The 22540-nt window shown below is 38.3% G+C and overlaps 1 protein-coding gene across 1 annotated transcript in view; it reads right to left on the bottom strand.

The window, feature by feature from the left end:
- Positions 1 to 8925: 8925 nt before the first annotated feature.
- The window catches only part of PRIM2 (DNA primase subunit 2), a gene marked incomplete at both ends in the record, with an annotated part of 291802 nt that continues 278187 nt past the window's right edge, over positions 8926 to 22540 (bottom strand). The window contains one exon of the mRNA XM_080700663.1: positions 8926 to 9150. Within this exon, the coding sequence (XP_080556789.1) occupies positions 8926 to 9150 (225 nt within the window). The remainder of the gene's footprint in view (positions 9151 to 22540) is intronic.

Genomic DNA, 22540 nt, shown 5'->3' with positions numbered 1-22540 from the left:
TTTTGGTAAAAGCTTATTTTTTACATTAATATTCTCGAAGTTTAAGAATAAACGCAGGCCGGCCGGGCGTGGTGGCGCACGCTTGTAATCCCCGCACTTGGGAGGCGGAGACAGGAGGATCGCGCTGGTTCAGAGTCTGCCTCGCTGGCTTAAGAGATCCTGTTTCCAAATAAAAATATAAAAATAGGTCTGGGAGTATATCCCGGAGGTAGAAGGGCTTCCAGGAACCCCAGTATCACAAAAAAAAGAATAAATGCATATAGAAATGTATTGGCTAGACAGAAGGAAAGCAAACAGCACAGTTCTCATAGTAGATTTATAAGAACATGAGAGGTATCCTATCGTCCTGTAATTGACAAGCTTTTCTTTAAAGTCCAGATAATAAATTTGTTAAGCTTTGCAGGTATAATGGTCTCTGTTGGGATTGCTCAATTCTGCCACTGTAGCACAGAATTCCATAGGCAATATATAAAGGAATGTGTGTCGTTGTGTTCCAGTAAAACTTTATTTGTAAAAACAGGCAGAAGACTGGATTTGGTCAGCTGGTTGCCGTTTGCCTCTGCCCCATCCCCTCAATTGCTTTTCCCTTCCTTATAAACACTTAGAAAAATAACTATTTTGATTTTGTGTACTTTACTATTCATGAACAAATGAAACATAGTTTGTTCCTGAAGATGTCATTGGATGTTCAATAAGTTAGAAATAGACTATAAAAGTTAAAGTTTATTGCAATAATCCAGATAAGAATTGATGAGACCTTGAAATGGGTGGCAACAGTGGAGATGGTGAGAAATGGTCCCATCATGGATTTATTTCGATGGCAGAAGCAACAAGATTTGCAGAGGAATGAATCCAGAGTGAGAGAGGAAGAAAAGGACTGAAGATGGCTCCAAGGATTTTGGTTCACCTATAAATAGGAGTTAGGATTATGTTAACATAATAATTATGTTTATACAACTTTTGTGTGTGTGTGGGGGGGGGTGCTGGGGATTGAACCCAGAGGCATTCTACCTCCAAGCCCTTCAATTCTTTTTTTTTGAAACAGAGTCTTGCTAGGTTGCTCGGAGTCTTGCTAAATTGCTGAGGCTGATCTTGAACCTGTAATCCTCCTATCTCAGCCTCCCAAGTACCGGGATTACAGATATGTGCCACCACACGAAGTTTATAAATCTTACTTTCTTGATGGCTTCTATAAGCATGTAATAAAATCAGTTTTGCCCAACCAGCATCAGATTCCCACATCACTGTTCCATGGATGGCTAAGACACTCTCCAGTTTACTGAGTAATGTATCCCAAGGACATTGTACTTTAGTAATCTTGACTTGTCGTTGACTCATCACAGTAGCAGCGCATCCTCCCAAAGTTGGCCTCCAGTTCTGGTTTCCTACATTTTCCCTTCATTTCATTGGCTGGCCTGCATTCTCAGAGACTTAATACTGGTGAGAATCTCCTCTCGGTGTGGTGCTCTGGCACATGATCTCCTCCTGGGGCCTCATCAAGAGTCCACAGCAGCAATACACTCGCTCAACAGAGTGACTCATAAGCATTTGCATTTTGCTTTGACAGACCGATCATTAACATACAGCCACTACTGCATAACTTTCTGAAGGACTTATGAAGATGTTCATGGGCTGTTAAGCTGTGACTTCTTAGAGAATTTAAAGTATTCAAAGTTAAACTTTCGGGCCTTGTAGTGTGCTCCTTAATTTAACTGAAAAGCCATTATTAGACAAGTGAGCCCTATAGAATGACAGTTTCAATCTACTAAAGAGCCTAAATAGTCAGGGAAATAGGAACTGTGCCATGACATCAGAGAGGCAGTCCTAAGGTCTTGAGAAAGTTAATATTTACTTTTTAAGCTTATTTTTAACTCAGACATAAAAGTAAAAGAATGCCCATAGGATTGCGGGTACCATATATGTTTTGATACATGTAGACATAATGTTTAATCAAATTACACGTATCTATTCAAACATTTGTCATTTCTTTATGATAAAAACCTTTCAAAATCCTTTTATCTAGCTTTGTAAAATGTATGGTGCATTATTGGTTTTCCCTTCGTATTGGTGCATTATAATTATACATAATAGTGAGATTTGTTGTGGAATATTCGTACATGTACATAACCTAGTAGTCAGTTTTATCCGTCAGTCCCTCCTCTCTTCATCCTCTCCTCCCTTCATATCCTTGACAGCACTTCCATCTTTTTGATAATGGTTGTTCTTACTGAGATGAAATGATAGCTCACTCTGGCTTTGATTTGCATTTTCCCAGATGATTAGAGGTAGTTATGGTTAAAGAATGGTCTTTGAAGATCTCATGTATTAATTTCCAGAGTTGATATAATTAACTCATGAGGATTGCAATGGATTTACTGGTGGTAACTTAAACAGGTGAGATGTGGCTAGAGAGGGTGCATCTTTGGGGGTGTGCTTTTGAGGACTGTGTTTGTGTCTTTGAATCCCCTGGCTGGCTCTCTTGCTTCCAGCCTCCATGATGTGGGGGCAGAATCCTTGCACTCTCTGCTTCCCGCAGAAGCAGAACAATGAGATCCACAGATCTGGCCTAACATGGTCTGAACTCTCCAAAAACTGTGGGTGAATAAATCTTCCTTCCTGTAAGTGGTGTGATGAGTTGTTTTGGATTGCAGCAGTGGGAATGCTCTCTGAGACAGTGGTGTTGAACATTCTTCCCTCTGCCTATAGGCCATTTATATATCTTCTTTTGAGAAGTTTCTATTGCTCTATTTAATCACATTATTTGGTTTCATGATTTACAAATCTACATCTACTCTCCACCCTTCAAAAGTGCAAAATGTGTGGCAGTTTATGAGTGGATTCTCTAACATGAATCCTTTTTGCTAAAAATATGGTGGCTTTCTCCTCCTTATCTACTCTAATATAATGTACATAATAGGATCTCTCCAGGTACGGGATCTTCAAAATGGATGCGCCTCAAAACAAGGAAGGTCTATATCGATAAAAAATTTTGAAAGGGTTCATTATCAAATAATAACATCTAACATTCATTGTTTACACATTCAGGGCATCTTCTGAATGTGATAGATCTCCTGAATAGGGTATCCTCTGGCATAAGCACTAGTATCATCTCCACTTCATAGGTGAGGCACATGGAGCATGGGAAAATTAAGGGAATTGTTCAGGGTTAGAGTCAATGGTGGCTCCATTCTGGGGCCCAAGTCCATTCTCTCCTTCACTTATAAATGCTTTGGAGGCACTGAATGAGATTCCTGTGAAATAAATAATAATCAAGTAACCATTAATTTACTGTACATATGTTTAAGATATGAGTACACAAGACTGTCATGTACCATGTTACAAACTAGACAAACTACAAGGTTTATCTAGTATGTCCAGTATCTGACTTGTTCAGATTGTAATATTTGAAGAGATTCAGATATGATCACTTTCAAATTTATGTTACAGATCACTTTCATATTTACATAACATATATGCTACACATTATATATTCTATATCATATCTATATCTATGTAATATACTATAATGAGTATACAGTATATGTAAGATATATAATATAGTATATATGAGACAGGGATCCTGTCCTCAAGGACTTTACAGTCCAAAGAAGGGAAACTTCAGTAAATAGATGATTTTATATATGACAAGTTGTGGTTTTCAAGTATGATGATAACGGCCTACTGGGGACAGTGATCCCATACTGGGGTCATCAGGGAAGGCTGAAAGAGCAGAGCAAGGTATGGAAGGGTGTTGAGGCAGGAGGAGTGACAGGATAACAGGGGATGGCACACAGGGGATGCTAAATCACAGAACTGAATTATAAAATGAGGTGAGTGTTTAGAGATGGAACTGGAGAGGCAGGAAAGGCAGGTCTTGAAGGGGCTCAAAATGATAGGCAGCCAGGCTTCCTCATAAAGGTAATAGAGGACCATATTTAATTTTAAGATGACTTACCTTTGTGGGCAGGGCAGAGGCATACTTGGATTACACTTTGAGGATGGGTACAGGATAGGCCAATGGAGACAGGATGGTGAGTCAGTTGCTCAGTGCCATCTTTGGCCTTTGTCCCTAAGGTACCACAAGCAGGCCTCCTCCAGCTGTTAACAACTCAAACCATCACACATTGCCAGATGTCTCCAGCAGGACAAAACTGCCCCAATGAACATCCACTGTTTCAGACATGCTGATGTTTGAACAGAACCAACTGGACTTGGATGGGTGGCAAAGATAAGAGAGAATAGTTGAGGATAACCTCAGGATTTCTACATTGACAAATGAGTTGAGAAATAGAGAAGTAGATACAGGAAGAAAGAGAACAAGTGAGATTTGGGGCATGATAATTGTGAGATAACATGTGGATAACCCAGTGAAGAGGTCCAAGAGGGTGGTTGGAAGAGCCTGTGTTCAGAGGAGCAATTTCAGCTGGAGATAAAATTTGGAAATTACTTGCACATAGATGGGAAGGAGCAACATGGGCAGATGAGATGAGCCAGGGAGACAGGTTGAGTGATCAAAGGACCAGGCAGGAACTCTATAGAAACCAAGAGTTAAGGGTGCCAGAGAATTATTAAATCACCATTTAATCCTTTGAAAGAGAATATTAAGGGATGTATCACTATGTCCTCTTTAATCAACAACAATCTTGGTATCCTGTATGACCCAAGTGGAAACTAAATTTAAAAAAAATGGTATAGGAAGAGGCCAGGAAAAGTCTTAGATGTAGTATTTGTTGAATTTGTTTTCTTTATGCTTTCAGTGCAAAACAAAAACCAAACAAAACCTTAAAGAGCCTCATAGTCCTATCATGGCGAATGATTACCTAGAAATACAGGGCTGAATGGAAATATCCATCATGTATTTATTAGCAATGTTGTTTCACTACCTTGTCTTCGATGTTTGAAAACAGGAACTGCAATTGAAGGCTCAGGGGAAATAAAGGAGCTTTATACAGAGACATATTCTTTAGACTTTGATATGGTTCTACCGTAATAATTCTTAGAGAAAATAAAATGTCATGAAGCAATGAACAAAAAGAGCTTACGGGATAGAAAGCAAATCCAATAATAGGAAATAGTATCACTTTTGGCAGGAAGGTCAGATGAAGTGGGAAGGTAATTTCCTATAGGTGACATGATTTCCATAGAGTCACAAAGCTAACAGCCTCCAATGCCAATTATGGTGAGAAGCCTTAGACTAAGGCAAAGACCTGTCAAAAAGGAACTCAATATTGAAAAGAAGTCCAGATGCTTTGGGTAAATAAGCAATTATCTGAATGTAAACTAGCTACACCCTTGTAAGAAACCTCTTTTTTCTTTTTTTGGTGGTACTGGGATGGAAGCCAGGAGCTTTCTACCTCTGGCCTACGCTCCCAGACCTATTTTTATATTTTATTTGGCAACAGGGTCCACTAAGTTGTTGAGAGCCTAAGTAGCTAAGGCTGGCTTCGAACCTGCATGACACTCTTGTCTCAGCCTCCCAAGTGATGGGATTACAAGCGCGCACCACCACGCCCAGCCGTAAGAAACTTCTTTAACTTTTCAATGTGCCGCTGAAGGTCCGATTATCAAATAATACTGTGTGTCTTTCAAAAATCATTGCAACCAAATTGGCATACCTGTTCAAAATGCAGTCTCCACGCACCGTAGTTGTGTGTGTTGAAAAGGAGGCAAACCAAATAACACTTTTGAAGTAATTTCCCCACCTTACCCATTTGTCAGAGATGTTTACCATTCCCTCCAACACAGGACCTGTGCTTGCCCAAGCTCCTACTGGGAACACCGGCCTGCTTTCCTGGGCACAGCCTGTCAAGCTTTTCTTCCCCTTCCTTTGCCAACATTGGAAAAGAAGTTAACAAATGGATCTAATTACCACAGTGGTTTGAGGCTTCTCAACTTTTTTCCCCTTCCAGCTGTAAAGATGTCCTTAGACTAAGCTTCACATTCAGAACTGCTGTCAAACTCTCACTTTAATGGGCACTTAAATTTAATGTCAAGCTGATGCCTGTGGAAAACCTTGATTAAATTTGCAAACAGTAGACTCTAACCGAACCAGAACTTCAGAGTTGTCTCATTTTGCCTTTCAAGCTTAAATCCCAGAAGTTTTCTTTTTCTTCTTTGCAAAGAAATACAGAAGTCTGCTTGCAAAGACCCTGAGTATCAGTAAGGGGCCAAGTGTAACAAGCAAAACACCCTGCATACTTTGAGAGAGAGAGAGAGAGAGAGAGAGAGAGAGAGAGAGAGAGAGAGAGAGAGAGAGAGAGAGAGAGAGAGAGAGAGAGACATCCCTCTACTTATTCTCATTCTGTAGGAATTAGAGATCTTTCTCAGTGCTTTTTCTTCATTCCTAGCACAAAATTTATATGATTGTTTTTTCTCACTTTTATGACTCTAATAATTAGTCTGAATTTTTTTACTTAAATTATTCCTAGTGTCCTTGTATGGACAAGGCAATTAAGAGTTTTGTGTTGCATGGGCAGAGTGAGAAATACAGGCACATGAAAAGAGTAGGTGGAATCTCCACTAACAATGTCACTGCTTTGGCCAGCTACAAATTCTCAGCCTGGTTTTGTTTCCTCTGTTGTTTCTCCTTTTGTCTTTGACAATCATACAGTCTCCTTTTCATTGAAAAGGTAATAAAAGACTAGAAGTTAAAAGATCTGGAAGACTCATTCTTTTTCATTGGCTACTGTTTTGAAGAGGCTGCTGGCTTTTGATTTTTCTTTCGGGTTCTTCCTATATCATTTGATTCAAACAGGTCTGCTTTCAAAGAAAAGTCAAAATTGTCAAGACCTGTGAAGCATGAAAAATAAATTGCGTTTTCCAACTCCAAAAGCACCAGAAAGGCATTAATTTCTGTCTTCTCACATAAGCCTCTACCCCTATCCTCTAATCGGCAACTTCACCAAAAAGTTTCTCTCTTCTGTACACGATCTCCATGACAGGAGATCTAACCTTATTACTAAAAAATTGAACTTGTAAATAGTATTCAAACTGGTGTCATTCTGGAGTTTGACTAGACACTTATAAAGCATTCAAGCAGGATAGCCCAGTCTTGGGGCTGCCAGGATAGTCCACTAAGACATCTGACATGCTGTTAATGGTCCTATCCTTTTAGCTGGTGGGAGCATGGGCTTCACAAGAGGGGAACATGAGGCAGTCCAAAAAGATGGCCTTCAAAAACATTGCCAGATATAGAGCAGCCTGTCATAGGTTTCTTGCTCAACTACATGGTGAGTTGCTTCTAATATTTCCCTTCTTTTAATACAGCAGAGATCTAAGTTTCTGTGCTCGGCTTCCTAAAGCTAACTTAATTCTGTGGCAAAACAGCTCTATATAGCACTCGTTCAAAATACTAAAAAAAAAGACTTGTAGTTTTGCAGTTCGTGGATAAAGTGGTATGCAGTCATCAGATTCCTGCGGAGAATAATACAAGATGAAAGGTTTAGCAGGTGGTTTCAGAAGAGAGGGATTTACAGAGGTAATTAGTAGTGGATTAATACTAATTTTCTGAACTAGGTAATAATAATTCATAAAGACAAGTAATAGTTCAGATCATATCTCATTTAATTATAGGTTACTAAATATTCCCAGAAATCTTTGACTCAGAAGCCTAAAGTAAAAACCAGACCAACAGACACTTCTAGTTTCTGGTTCTGTTTGAATCCTTTTAATGTTGACATAGTTTGTAATAGGACTAAAAATATGGTATTCCTAACAGTCTTGTTTTCTGAATAAAACGTTCTTTTCAGTTTAGTCAGTCTTTGATTCAAGAGGATAGAGGGAAAGCGTTTGAAATGGACTTAATATTTTTCACATAACCCAGGGTAGTACTTGGAAGAATTACCTTTCAAGCTGGGTCTCCTTAGAGCCCCCACCCCTCTGGGAGAGTGTAGCGAGGCCAGGGCAGAGAACAGTTAGTCAGATAAAGGTATAGAGTGGTAGGACCATCTTACCTCTTCACCAAAGGCAGGCAGAGAGAGCAGGGCTGGTCCCGTCTATCTATACTAACCCACAATGTTTGCTGAATTCCATTGCTAGCACTAAAGGGAGGGGGTTACTATTAATATCAACATTCATTACTGAAGTTAATGAATTTATCAAATGTAGTTGGTAATTTGTAGCAACCACAGTAATAAAAAGGTATGGACATTGGAGGGTATGGACATTGGATTGGAAGACTTTAGACTTCCAATCTTCTTGCTTCAGTAATCATCTGTTCTTCATTCATCTACCCCTAGAGTAGGTGGAAAGTGAGAGATAAGGAGTTCTATTCTTTACATAATAGACCTATTCCCTAATAAATAACTGGTTATACGAAATCTATTTCATTTAATTCCCAAGTCACAATTCATTTCAGTAGAGTTTGCTATCATTCAAAGGGGCCAAAGTTCTTCTTGGCACTCTAGAATAATCACAAATAGCCCAGTTTAAAAAAAAAAAAAAAGTGAACCCTCTCCTTTGGTGATGGACGTAGAGTTGGCTATTCCGAATACCACTTTGAATACCGAGGTATGCCCATTCTGTTATGAAATAAGACTCCCAATTACACAGACATAGTTGTATGCATTTTTATATTTATTAGTAAAAATAGTCCACAAAAGTACTGGGTCAAAAGCAAAGTGAGAAAAGTAAAAATAAAGTTGTATTTAGTTATATAGTTTCTAGGGGACTTTTACCAGACCAGAAGGCTGCTTTGATTTTCTGAAACAGGACACAGAGTTAAAAAAAAACTTTTCCTTTTCCCTTCTGTTTAAGCAAAATACAGTGGAGATCTTTGTTTATATCTGCAAGCCTGCTTTCCTAGTAAGTGTGTGCACATAGATCAGATGAAGGAAGTTAAACAAAAAGGTTAAAAAAGTAAAAGTCAAAATTCTACAAATAGGACTTGTGGCCAGTGGGGAAAAAGGGTCACCAACTGCCCTAGACTCATGTACTAAAGTAATCTTCCAGGCCTTCCATGTCTAACTCCAGGGAGGAATTCAAAGAGGCCAAAGCAGACGATGCATCCTTGCTTTTCTGGACACTTGGTTTGGGCTGAGGCGTTTCTGGTTGGATCGATTCCTTCTTGATGTCTTTACCACCATTTAGGATCCGTTGGCTCTCAAAAAAGAACTGATTAGGATGACTCAGAGAAAAGCCACAATCATCTACCTGGACAGGGAAACAGATTTATATCACATCAATCATAGCAAAGTTATAACAACAGAGCTATCAAAAACTCCCCCAGCCCTCACTCATACCATTTCATTTAAAGGGAGCTTCTGCCATTCCTCACACATAATGGATCCCATGTTTGTATATCCAGCCCACATCCTTGACTTGGCCCCGGTCCCCTATCCAACTCCAACTCAGCTCTCAAATGACTCAAAGGCTGTGCACACTCAGTATCAAATTTATCTCCCCTCACCCTGCTTGCACTGCCTCCTAGCACCACCCATGCTACGGGGCATTCTGGACATTACGATCATCTCCTCAGACTCACCCACCATCCATCTGTCTACCCACATTCTGACAGTATCCAAACCATTACTAACTCTTATTGAGCAATGCCTCAAAATAAAAAGACACAGGCTTGGGGTAGGTGTGTGGTTCAGTGGTAAAGTACTTTGCTCAGTATATGCAAGGCCCTGGGTTTGATCCCCGGTACAAAAAAGAAAGAATTGAGAAACATGTGGGTGTGCATGTATATGTGTATATGTGTCACATCTTTGTTAATAATGCACAAAGTATCCTCAGCTCCAAAAAAAATTTAGCATACTGTACTCCAATGAATGTCTTTTAAGTGATCTTAAAAATCGCTTTTGATCGTTTTGACACTGTTCACTGATACCTTTTATGTTTTAGAGTGTCTTTAAGTCTGGTATATGTAGTCACATTTAGTATAATGAAAATTCTGAAAAAGCAACCTAATTAAATATTATTACCTCATTCTACTCTTGGGCATTCCCTGATCTGTCTTTTTATGGAATATCTTTCTCTTTTTGTAATTTTCTCTGTGATTTAACAGGGATGCGAAGCAGCAGAATTCAAGCTTCAGTTATATTGTGTATGTAAATTGTATTCATTCCTTATAACTTGAAAATCTTTATTAAGTCTTAACGATTTCTATAGAGCTGTGATATAACAGCAAAACACACACACACACACACACACACACACACACACACACACACACACAACTTTCTCTGAAGTCTGAACCTTCATGTCACTTTCTTCCCATTTCCATTTCTTCCCATGACACCCAATTGAACTTGAATCCCTACCTCCTCACCTTCTGGAGACCACATAGCTTGAGTGAGTTACTTTGTTTTTTATGGTGGTATTTTCATTTGATATTTTTTGGAAATCAGGAAAACATTACTCTTCTTTGGTTCATCTGTCTTAAGTTTACCAGGTTTTTTATATTTCACTCTCTACACTAAAATGACTTGCAGAGAGTAGGTGTCTAAAAAAAGAGTTTGGTGAGTTAAGCCTAGAACTAGCCAGTGTAGACCAGTCGTCCATTTCATCTGTTAACTGAAGACCTACCAAGTACAAGGCCATATTATGAGCTAGCACTGTTTCAGCATATGAGAATGCATTTGATTAAGTCTAACTCTAAAGAAACTTTTTAAAAGAATGAAGAAGAGCTAAAGGTCACAGATAAAGGCCTATTTAAGCTCCACCGTAGAAAGAAACCCCAGCTGGGGAGATCAAGGAAGGCTTTGTGAGGAAGTGCTGTTTGAGTTGGGTCTGGAAAGATGGAGAGGCCAAAAATCTGGGATAATGAGGAAAAGGGCAAGACAAGCAGCAGGACCAGGTGAGTGAAGCGCAGAGGAAATATCCTGGGAAAGCAAGGGGCGCACACGGCCTGGTGTGAAGGGCGATCAAAGAACCTGATGGGAATGAGGTTGCAAAGACTGGCAAGGACCAGACCCTCAGAGCGCCTTGAAATCCAGGGTAAGTGTCTAGACCTAATTCACTAGGCAACAGGGAGGCACTAAAATTCCTTAAGAAGGAAAGTGGTATGTTTAGAATTCTGCATAATCTTATAATAGATGAAAATGGACTGGCAGGGGAAAGGAGTTGCTTTTATGGCTCAGCCTGGACCTTCCTGGTGGGTGGACCATTACAAAGAAGCCTGGTCTTTTCTTGGCAATGTGGAGTACCCCAGGACTCTCTTTAGTCAGCTGTTAATAAATATTGGGCCAGTAATTTTACAGATACTTCACTGTGAAACATTGATAGTGTACACGCTGATTTTTTATTTTGAATTATTACCCAGGAAAAAAAGATCTTTGCTTTACTTTTTTTAAACTTGGGATGCTGATTTTACTCAAATTGTTAATAACTAGGAAATCCGTATAAATGCTGCATTTGCAAAGTATTTCATGAAAAGTTTATTGCTTAACATTTCAATCAGAAGGCTTTACATTTTATAGAGAAAATTAGAGATTACAAGGACCCTGGAGATCTTTTAAATTGTACTTCCTCCATATACAAATTAAGAAACTGATGCCTAAGGAGATTACACAATTTATTCAGTCATAATAATAATAACTGGATTCATCTGAATTAAAATTCAGGCCTCTGATTAGGTCAACTAAGTTGCTCTAAAATCTGTGTTTAGAGATTTTACTCAAAGTCAAATAAACTGGCAATGATTTTTCATTACTTAAGAAATTCATGGCATTAAGATGATGATGAAGCTGGGCATGGTGGCGCACGCTTGTAATCCCAGCATTCGGGAGGCTGAGACCGGAGGATCGCGGTTCGCAGACAGCCTCAGCTATTTAGTGAGGTCCTCTGCAACTCAGTGAGACCCTGTTTCAAAATAAAGAAAAAAAAATAGGGTAGGGGGTGTAGCTTGGAGGTCAAATGCCCCTGGGTTCCATCCCCAGACCCGCCAAAAAAAAAAAAAAAAAGATGATGATGATTTTGATTTTTGTTATTTGGTACTGGGAATTAAACCCAGGGCATTCTACCTGTGAGCTAGACTCTGAGTTCTATTTTATTTTTTTTATTTTAATAAAGGTTCTAAGTAGTGAGACTGGCCTTGAACTTGCAGTCTTCCTGTCTCAGTCTCATAAGCACTGGGATTATAGGCATGTACCACCACACCCAGGTGGCTTTAAGATTATTTTTAAAAATGTATTATTTCCTATGAAAATAATCTAATACCTGGTATAAGAACAACATATTGAGGATTTTCTATATCTTCATTTGTTTATTTTTTCAATATACCTATCATCACAGGAGATGGCTTTCTAGATTAAACTGAGTCATCAGACTTCAGTGTGGATCTTTATGAGCCAGTGTTTCCTCATCTAGGAAAGGAAGATGATAATAATAATAGTGCTATATCATAGAGTTGATATAGGGAAAACCAAAGGAATACAAATGTAAAAGAATTGTTGGTTCTATGAAATCTAAATTAAATGTTTTGGAAAAAGTCAAAAGAGCCATGTCACTAGACAAACAAAAGATGAAGCCAAGAACAGTGGTGCATGCTTGTAATCCCAGTACTTGGGAGGCTGAAACAAGAAGATGAGAAGATCATAGGTTTAAGGCTAGCCTCTGCAATTTAGCGAGGCCTTCCACAACTTAGTGAAACCCTGTTTCAAAATGTGAAATAAAAATAGGGGTGGGTGTAGCTTAGAGGTAGAATGTCCCTGGGTTCAATTCTTAGTAACACACACACACACACACACACACACACACACACACACACCCCTGAATCCCAAAAGGATCAGTAGAAAGATCTTGCTTTGTATATATTAAGTTACTTTTACACTTTAAGGAAACCCAAAATGTTGATAGTTAAAGAATATAAAAGATGATTCTCAATTTCAATCATAAACTATACTCAAACAAAAGACCTTGTCCATACATCAAAAAATTAGCAAATGAAGGACCTTCAAATATCTTAACTTTAATAATACATCCCCAGTCCTCTTTATTTTGAAACAGGCTCCAGGGTCCTTAGCAAAATTGATGAGGTTTGGCTTCAAACCTATGATCTCAGCCTAACTTTTTTTTTTTTTTTTTTTTGTACTGGGGATGGAACCCAGGGGCATTCTACATCTGAGCAACAACCCCCAGCCCTATTTTTTACTCTTTATTTTAAAATAGGGTTTCACTGAGTTGCAAAGGGCCTCACTAAGTAACTGAGGCTGGCCACAAACCACAATCCTCCTGTCTCAACCTCCCAAATACTGGGATTACAAAGTGCACCACCATGCTGGACTACAAATATTTTTATTAACCACTTAAAACAGGGCCAAGGGCCTTAGGGTGTGAGCCTGTGCCATGGTTCTGTGTAATGGTCTGTCCCTCAACTTTTCTCTCTAATGTATGTCTTTGCCCTTCTTGTTTTGTTAGGCTTATTATGGTTTATTAAGGTGTTTGGTAACATGGTAAAATTATAGTTTCTTTTTGCTAAATTTTATTTTCTTCAAGAACAGATCCTTTGTCTTTTCAATAATTCTTATTTTTCCCTCACTATTTTTGAAGGAAGTATATATAGCTGCCATTTGGTTTCTTTTCCTCTTGCTTAAGAAAATAAACTTAGGGCTGTGTTTTTGAGGGAAGAGTAAGCATAATTCAAAGTGTAAAGATAGATTTAATCCCTCAGTCCACTTATTTTGGCTCAAGAGCCAGTAGATATTTTCCTTATTTTTCAGAATAAAATATAGGAACACTCCATTTGCTTCCTTCCAGATTTGGGAACATGTGTATTAATGTATTAAGTGAATAATTCATGATTTTGCCTTCCATGGATATTCTGTTCCATTCCTTGCCCCTTTTCTTGCTTGGTAGCTACTGGTGATGGTTTTCTTTGTAATTGATGGTTTCTGATTACATTTTGTACATCTGTTCGTATTGGTAGAGGGAAATTTCATGTCATATTTTCATTCTGTCATATTGAATTTGTTGGCTTTGGGTCACTCTGACAGAATACTTGAGATAAACTTCTGGGAAGAGGATAATGGAGAAAAACAGCACATATCAGTCTTGCTGACACCTGATCTCCATTGCCTTAAAAAACAGTGTTCTTAAAAATGCCAGAAAACACAATTACTATAAATAGTCAATAATGAAAGGCAGAAGGAAAAAAAGCGATTAGAGAGCAGAAAAGAAACCCCCTACCTCGTGGCCACTGGAGCCACAGTGGCACCATCTTGCCTCACTGTGGCCAACTCCAGAGATGAACAGGAAAAAAAAACAAGGACCTGAAGTAAGCATCTGCAGATTATTGGAACTGTAAGCCATCAGTTGCTCCTGCACAAACACTGGCTACAACTTGCAGCAGAGGCGGCCAAGCTCACCAAACCCTCCAGAGATCCAGACTAGCACTCAATACTGTAAGTGAACCCACTATCCCCACGGGAGAATGCCCAGCACAGCGCCCCCAGGGACTCCCACAACCAATAAACTTCTTGGGTCTGAGACCTTGTGGTTAAACCAGGCGAAGGTGGGGGTGGAGTCTGCTGTTGGACATAGCAGAGGCTCAGACTCAGACTCTGCATCAGTGGAAAGTGTGGAGGGAGACCTATACTTAACACTAGATCCAACTAGTAGGATCTCCGGGATCACCACAGACCACCCGAATAAGTCATACCAGCTTAGCCCTCGCTGTGGAGAACAGAGACTCTTACATTGAGTTTGTTCTCAGAGGCAGCCTCACATATGGAGGCAAGAAGAGACTGAGAATTCATACCTATGCTAAGCATGGAGGGTGACCTACACTTAACACTAGATTTAGCCTCATTGATACCAGCCATCTGCATAGAGTGAGAAAGACTCAGAGAACCAGACTTGCAGCAAAAAAGGTGCCGGTGGCATGTGGTGTCTGCACAGCACAAGACTGCAGAGGCCTGGTCAGCAGAATATTCATATATTTGTAGGGTAGCATTATTTTGTTGATGTTGTTTTGTTTTGTTTTTGTTTCTTGTTTTGTTTTCTGGTGTGAGTATGTATGTTTGTTTATTTGCTCGATTCCCAACCCCTCTCCCAAGCTTCTTCTCTTGTACATACTGATTCTCTTCTCTCCATTGTTTTTTTCTGTCTTTTTCCCCTTTTTTGTTTTGTATTAAATCCACTTCATATCACTATACTAAAAGCTCTACATTGGTTACTAGAATACTACTATATATTCACTATCCCTAATCTCTATTATATACTACCTTACCAAACTCATACTCTCACATTTTATTTGATCCTATCTGTGGCTTTACCCTATTCTTGTACTTACAATTTCACTTTCCTCCTAACTCAACTTCAATGTTGAATACAACACAACTTGCCATTGGATATACCAGCTGACACCTACAGACTGGGAGAGAGCTATCAAAAGCAACAGAAACAAACTTCTGAAATCATGAGAAGGAAGAATAACAAGGAAGAAAGGAGCTCCCACAACCCCACAATAACAGAACCTGCAACACAGAATTACAGAGATCTCCAAGAAGGTCAAATGAGGAATGTAACTGCAGAAATAATATAGGACTTCCTAAAAGAATTTAGAAAGAGTCTAAAAGAAATAAAGGATGCAATAATTAAAGTGAAGGTATCAATTTAAACAATAAGCAACCAATTAGACCACACAGAGAATAGAATCTCGTTCCTATAAGATGATCACTCCCAAAATAAATGCATAGTATATAACTTAAAAATTCAACAACATGAATTGAACATTGAAAAAGTATAGGCCCATTTTACAAGAGCGAATCTAGGAATAATTGGCATAGAAGAGGGAATAGAAGATGAAACCAAAGGGATCAAAAATCTTTTCAAAGAAGTAAATATCAGAAAACTTTCCAAAAATAGAACAAGAGGACAATACACAGGAGTAGGAAACTTATAGAAACCCCTTTAGACAAGAGCAGAGAAAAGGTTCACCTCACCACATAATAGTCAAATTGACCAATGTAGAAGCCAAGGAGAGAATCTTAAAGGTAACAAAAACAAAAGACCAAGTGACATTCAGACTCAAACCAATTAAAATCACTCAAGAATTCACAAGGCAAGTCATGAAAGTCAGAAAGGCCTGGAATAAAATAACCAAACTCTGAAAGGAAACAACTTCCAGCCAAAAATTTCCTACCCTTCAACAGAACTATCTCTCAAAGTTGACAGGAAAATAAAAACCATACATGACTAACAGAAGCTGAGGAAATTTATGTCTTCCAAACCAGCACTACAGAAAATACTTAGAGATTGACTGCAAAGAAGAAATAAGTAATACATACCAGAACTAGAGAAACAAGAATTTCCACCCAGCAAACAACTAAGACCAAACACTACCTCAAACAGAAGTTAAATCTCAATATAATAGGACATAAAAACCATCTCTCAATAATCACAATGAACATAAATGACCTCAACTCCCTAATAGAAAGACATAAGGTGGCAAAATGGATTAAAAACAAGAATCCATGTATCTGCTGCCTGCAAGAAACATACCTTACAAGTAAAGATAGTAATAAACCAAAGGTAAAGGGCTGAAGCAAGGTAATCCAAGCCAAAAGAACTCAAAGACAAGTAGGAGTAGCAACTATGATATCAGACGTTAGATTTCAAGCCAAAGCTTATTAGAAGGACAAAGCACGTTGTGTGTGTGTGTGTGTGTGTGTGTGTGTGTGTGTGTGTTTTGTGTTACTGGGGGTGAAACCTAGAGGCTTTCTATCTCTGGACTATACTCCCAGACCAATTTTTTATATTTTATTTGGAAACAGGGTCTCACTAAGTTGCTGAGAGCCTCATTAAGTAGCTGAAGCTGGCTATGAACCTGTGCAATTCTCTTGCCTAAGCCTCCCAAGTACAGGGATTACAAGCCACCACGCCCGGCCAAAGCAGGTCATTTTTCACTTTTTTTTTGGGGGGGGGTGGTACTGGGGTTTCTGGAAACCCTTCTACCTCCAGGCTACACTCCCAGACCTATTTTTATATTTTTATTTGGAAACAGGGTCTCTTAAGCCAGCAAGGCTGACTTCGAACCCGCGTGATCCTCCTGTCTCCACCTCCCAAGCGCAGGGATTACAAGCGTGTGCCACCACGCCCAGCCATTTTTTACTTTTAAAGGGAACAATCCCGCAAGAGGAGATAAAGATAGTCAACATTTATGCCCCCCAAATAGGTGCAGCTACTTTCATAAAACAAACTCTTGCAACATTAAGTCCATATAAGTCCCAAAATAATAATACTGGGAGACTTTAATACCCCTCTCACACCATCAGACCGATCTTCTAGGCAAAAGGTCAGTAAAAATGCCTCAGACCTAAAGAACATCATCAACCAAATGGACCTATTAGATACATATAGAATATTCCACCCAACTACAGCAGAGTTCACATTTTTCTTAGCTGCTCACAGAATCTTCTCCAAAAAACATCACATCCTGGGCCAAAAAGTGAGCACTAGCAAATTCAAAAAATGTGACATACTTCCCTGTAACATAACAGAATGAAATTAGAAATTAACTATAATAAGACCCAGAGAAACCACACAAACATGTGGTGACTTAACATTACACTCTTCAATGAAGAATAGGTCATAGAAGTAGGGAGTCAAATCAAGAAATTTCTAAAAACAAATGAAAATAGAGATACAACATATCAAAACCTCTGGGACACTTTGAAGGTAGTATTAAGAGGAAAATTAAAAGCACTGAGTGACCAAATAAGAAGAACAGAAAAATCACCAAATAAATGACCTAATGACACACCTTAAAGCTGTTGAAGAACAGGAATAGTCTAACTCCAAAGCCAGTAGAAGACAAGAAATTATTAAAATCAGAAAAAAATCAACAAAGTAGAGAATAAAAAAAGAAAGTATACAGAAAATCAACAAAACCAAAAGCTGGTTTCTCAAAAAAAATTAACAAGATATATAAAACGCTATCCAACTTAACGGGGGGGGGAGAGGAGATACTCTAACCAAATATAAAATCTGAAAAAATATCAATAATCTTCTAGATAAATACAACCTTTCTAAACGAAGTCAAGAAGATATAGAAAATATAAACCAACCAACAGCAATCAAAGAGATTGAGATATCAATAAAGAGCCTACCATCAAAGAAAAGCCCAGGAGCAGATGGTTTCCCAAGTGAATTTTATAAAATCTTTATATAGAAGAGCTAATCCTGATACTCCTCAATCTATTTTGTGAAATAGAAAGAAACAGGACTCTCCCAAATACATTCTATGAACCCAATATCACATTAATACCCAAACCAAATAAAGACATCTCAAGGAAGGAAAACTACAGGCCATATAAATTGATGAACTTGGATGAAAAACTCCTAAACAATATACTAGCAACACGCATTCAAAGCCACATAAAGAAAATCATACACCATGACCAAAAAGGGTTCATCCCAGGGATGCAAGGCTGGTTCAACATATAAAAATCAATCCATGTAATTAATCACATAAACAGAACCAAAAATAAAAATCACACCATCATTTCAAGAGATGCTATAAAAACATTTGACAAAATCCAACATCCGTTATAGCCAAAAGCCTTGCAGAGAATCAGAATAGAGGGAACACACCTCAACATCATAAAGGCAATCTACAATAGGCCCACAGCCAACATCATATTAAATGGAGAAAAACTGCGAGATTTGCCCCTAAAAGCAGGAATAAGACAAGGATGTCCATAATCACCACTTCTTTCAATATAGTACTTGAGACTCTAGCCAGAGCAATAAGACAAGAAAAGGAAATCAAAGAAATACAAATAGGAAAAGAAGAGCCCAAACTTTCACTGCTTGCAGATGATATAATACTATACTTAGAAGCCCCAATAAACTAAACCACCAAAAGGCTTATAAAACTGATCAACAAATTCAGCAAAATGTCTGGGTACAAAAATCAATCTTAAAATATCAGAACTTTTTTTGTATAGCAACCATAAATCCACTGAGAAAGAAATCAAGAAAACACTTCCACTCAGGATATCCCACAAAAAAATAAAATACTTAGAAATAAACTCAACCAAAGAGGTAATAGGCCTTTACAAAGAAAATTATAAAACATTAAAAAGAGAAATCAAAAAAGACCTTAGAAGATGAAAAGATATTCCATGTTCATGGATAGGCAGAATAAATATTATCAAAATACCATACTTTCAAAAGTGATGTACAGATTCAATACAATACCCATTAAATTACTAAGGTCATTCCTCACAGACCTAGAAAAATATGTTCTTAAATCCATTTGGAACAACAAAAAAACCCAGAATAGCCAAAGTAGTTCTCAGGAACAAAAACATGCAAGAGGCATCACAATACCCTACTTTAAAGTATACTACAGGCTGGGCGTGATGGCGCACGCTTGTAATCCCCGCACTTGGGAGGCAGAGACAGAAGGATCATGCAGGTTCGAAGCCAGCCACACTGCCTTAAGAGACCCTGTTTCCAAAAATAAAAGAGTATAAAATAGGTCTGGGAGTGTATCCCGAGGTACAAGGGCTTCCAGGAACCCCAGTACCACCAAAAACCCCCAAAAAACAAAACAAAAAATAAATAAATAAAGTATACTACAAAACCATAGTAGTAAAAACAGTATGTTACTGGCACAAAAACAGATATGTAGACCAATGGAGCAGAATAGAAGACTCACAAACAAATCTGCACACTTATAGCCAATTGATTTTTGACAAAGGGGCCAAAAACATACACTGGAAAAAAGACAGTCTCTTCAACAAATGGTTTTGGTAAAACTGGTTAACTATATGCAGAAAAATGAAAATAAACCCACTCTCCCTGCACAAGAGTCAATTCAATATGGATCAAAGACTTGGAAATTAGACCAGAGACCTTGAGGCTCCTTGAAGAGGGTTAGGTCCAATACTGCAACACATAGGCACAGGTAAAAACTTTCTCAATAAGTCCCCCAAGGCACAAGAAACTAAAAGGCAAAATCAATATGTGAGACTGCATTATATTAAAGAGTTTCTGTACAGCAAAGGAAACTATCAAGAACCTCAACTGAGAGCCAACAGAATGGGAGATTTAAAAAAAAAAAATTTTTATTGGTGCATTGTATTCATACACATAATGGGATAGAAAAAACTTTTGTAGACATACATTCACACATTGCCCAGTTAGCCCCTACTCAATCCCCACCCCATTTCCTTCGCATCCCTCCTTCCCATGCTTAGCTTAGTGGTTGACATCGATATGTTTGTTTAAGTACATTATGTGCTTTAGAGTTTCCTTCTTCCCCCCTCCCATCCTCTCAGTTAAGACTGCCTTATTTGCTCCTCTATAGGATCTCCTTTTTTCCACCTACTCCTCCAATAGAGGACTAATAGCTAGACTATACAGAGAACTCAAGAAACTCAGCACTAAGAAGACAAATAACCCAATCAAAAAATGGGCATGGAAACTAAATAGACACTTCATGAAAGAAGAAATTCAAATGGCCAATAAATGCATGAAAAAATGCTCAACATCATTAGCAATCAGAGAGATGCAAATCAAAACTACCCTAAGACTTCACCTAACTTCAGTTAGAATAGCAATCATTAAATACACAAAAAACAACAAATGCTGGCAAGGATGTGGAGAAGTGGGAACTCTACTACATTGTTGGTGGGACTGCAAATTAGTGCAGCCACTTTGGAAACAGTGTGGAGGATCCTCAGAAGAATGAGAACAAACTTACCATATGATCCAGCAATACCACTTCTGGGTATCTACACAAAAGAAAGAAACCAAACTGCCAAACTAATGCATGTGTATCTCTGTTCATAGCTGCACAATTCACCATTGTCAAACTATGGAATCAGCCAAGATGTCCATCAACAGATGAATGGATTACAAAACTATGGGTTATGTACACAATGGAATTTTACTCAGCTATAAAGAAAATCACAATTATGCCATTTACAGGGAAATGGATGGAACTGGAGAACATTCTGCTAAATGAGATTATTCAGTCACAAAGAAATCAGATGCTCTCCCTAATATACGAAAGCTAGGGAGAAAATGGTTCATAGGAGGAACTCCAGATGAAGGAGAAACTACAGATGAGCAAATAAGGTGACCTAAGGGGATGGGAGGGGGAAAAGGGAAATTCTCTAATATTCATAATGTACATTAACAAACATATCAATGTCAATCACTGAGCTAAAAATGAGAAGGGAATGGGATGGGAATTTGGTAAAAGCTAATTGGGTGATTTGTGCATACATGTCTCCACCATGTTATAGTACACTAAAATGTATGACTAGAATATACCAGTACAAATTTAAAAAAATAATACTTGAGATAAACAACATATATGGGGAAAGGTGTATTTTGCCTCATAGTTTCAGGTTTCAGTCCATAAGTAGCTGGGTCTGTTGCTCTGGGGCCTCTAGTGAGGCAGTATATTAGGGCGGGGCATGTGGTAGAACAAAGCTGCTCACCTCTTAGCAGCTCTAAAGCAGAGAGAGAGACAGGAAGGGCCAGGTCCCAACATTCCTACTATGGGAATACCTTCATTAATGTAAGGTCATTCTACCACCTCCCAACAGTGCCCCTGGCTGAGGAACAAGCTTTCAACACATGGACCTATGCAAGACATTCAAAATCCAAACTACTGAATGTATTAACTTAGAAAATCCAAAGTACTGTAAAAAACCTAAAACAAGATCAGTACATAGGGTACAATATAATTTTTTTAGGCAAGGTATTGAAATGATCAATTCTTTTATTTAAAAGACTGCTTCAGCAGCTTGTGTGGGGGAGCAGAATTGGATTGGGGCACGTGCAGAATCTGAGAAATGAGTTAGGAAGCTATCCCAGTTTCCTAGTGAGAGATGATGGTGGTTTCTAGCCCAGAATTTTAACTGGTGTCTATAATGGTGACCCCGAGTTATTATAAAAAGGCTTAAGTCTATTTCACATATCCCGTATAAGACTTAAGAAAAATATGTGCTAGGTTTTAACAAGATTTCTGTAGAGATTTATATTATAAGGAAAAAACTATGTTCAGCTATATGAAGAATAAGTTTCCAGAATTATAAAATGCCCAAAGAGGTCTCTTTCTAAAGAAACTATTTTCAATTAAAATTCAGAGATTAATCTATACAAGGTCTAGTGTTTTCATTTACACATGAAGTATGAAGAATATAAAGAATAGGCTGCAGTATAAAATTATGTTAAACACTGCTCCCTAAATATACTGAGGGAAACAGTTTCAAGCAGGCTAGCTTTTGACATCTACTAAATGAATATCTCTCTAACATTTGCTTGGAATCAACAGATTCTGCACACAATGACCTTCACACAAACACAGGTCTCATATATCTGCCACAGTAAATGTAGATTTTGAAGGAATGGAAGCAATATTGTTTTACCTATGGGATATTTGGGCTTTAATCAAGAGGTTTTGCAATGACAGCTTATAATGAGGCAGCTGGTATTACCAAAAAAGCCATATGGAACTATCAGAGTGCTGCTGCAAATGGCATCAATTAACTGCTTCATTTTAAAAACTTTCATTTAAGTCAATTTGATCACAGAGGCCTCGGGAAAATAAACCCAGGGTTCGATTGTGGAGGGAAAA

The sequence above is a fragment of the Muscardinus avellanarius genome, assembly GCF_963383645.1.
Source record: "Muscardinus avellanarius genome assembly, chromosome: 8".
NCBI classification, from domain to species: domain Eukaryota; kingdom Metazoa; phylum Chordata; class Mammalia; order Rodentia; family Gliridae; genus Muscardinus; species Muscardinus avellanarius.
Note: the sequence above shows the minus strand (reverse complement) of the source record. Positions and strands in the feature narration are given on the sequence as shown.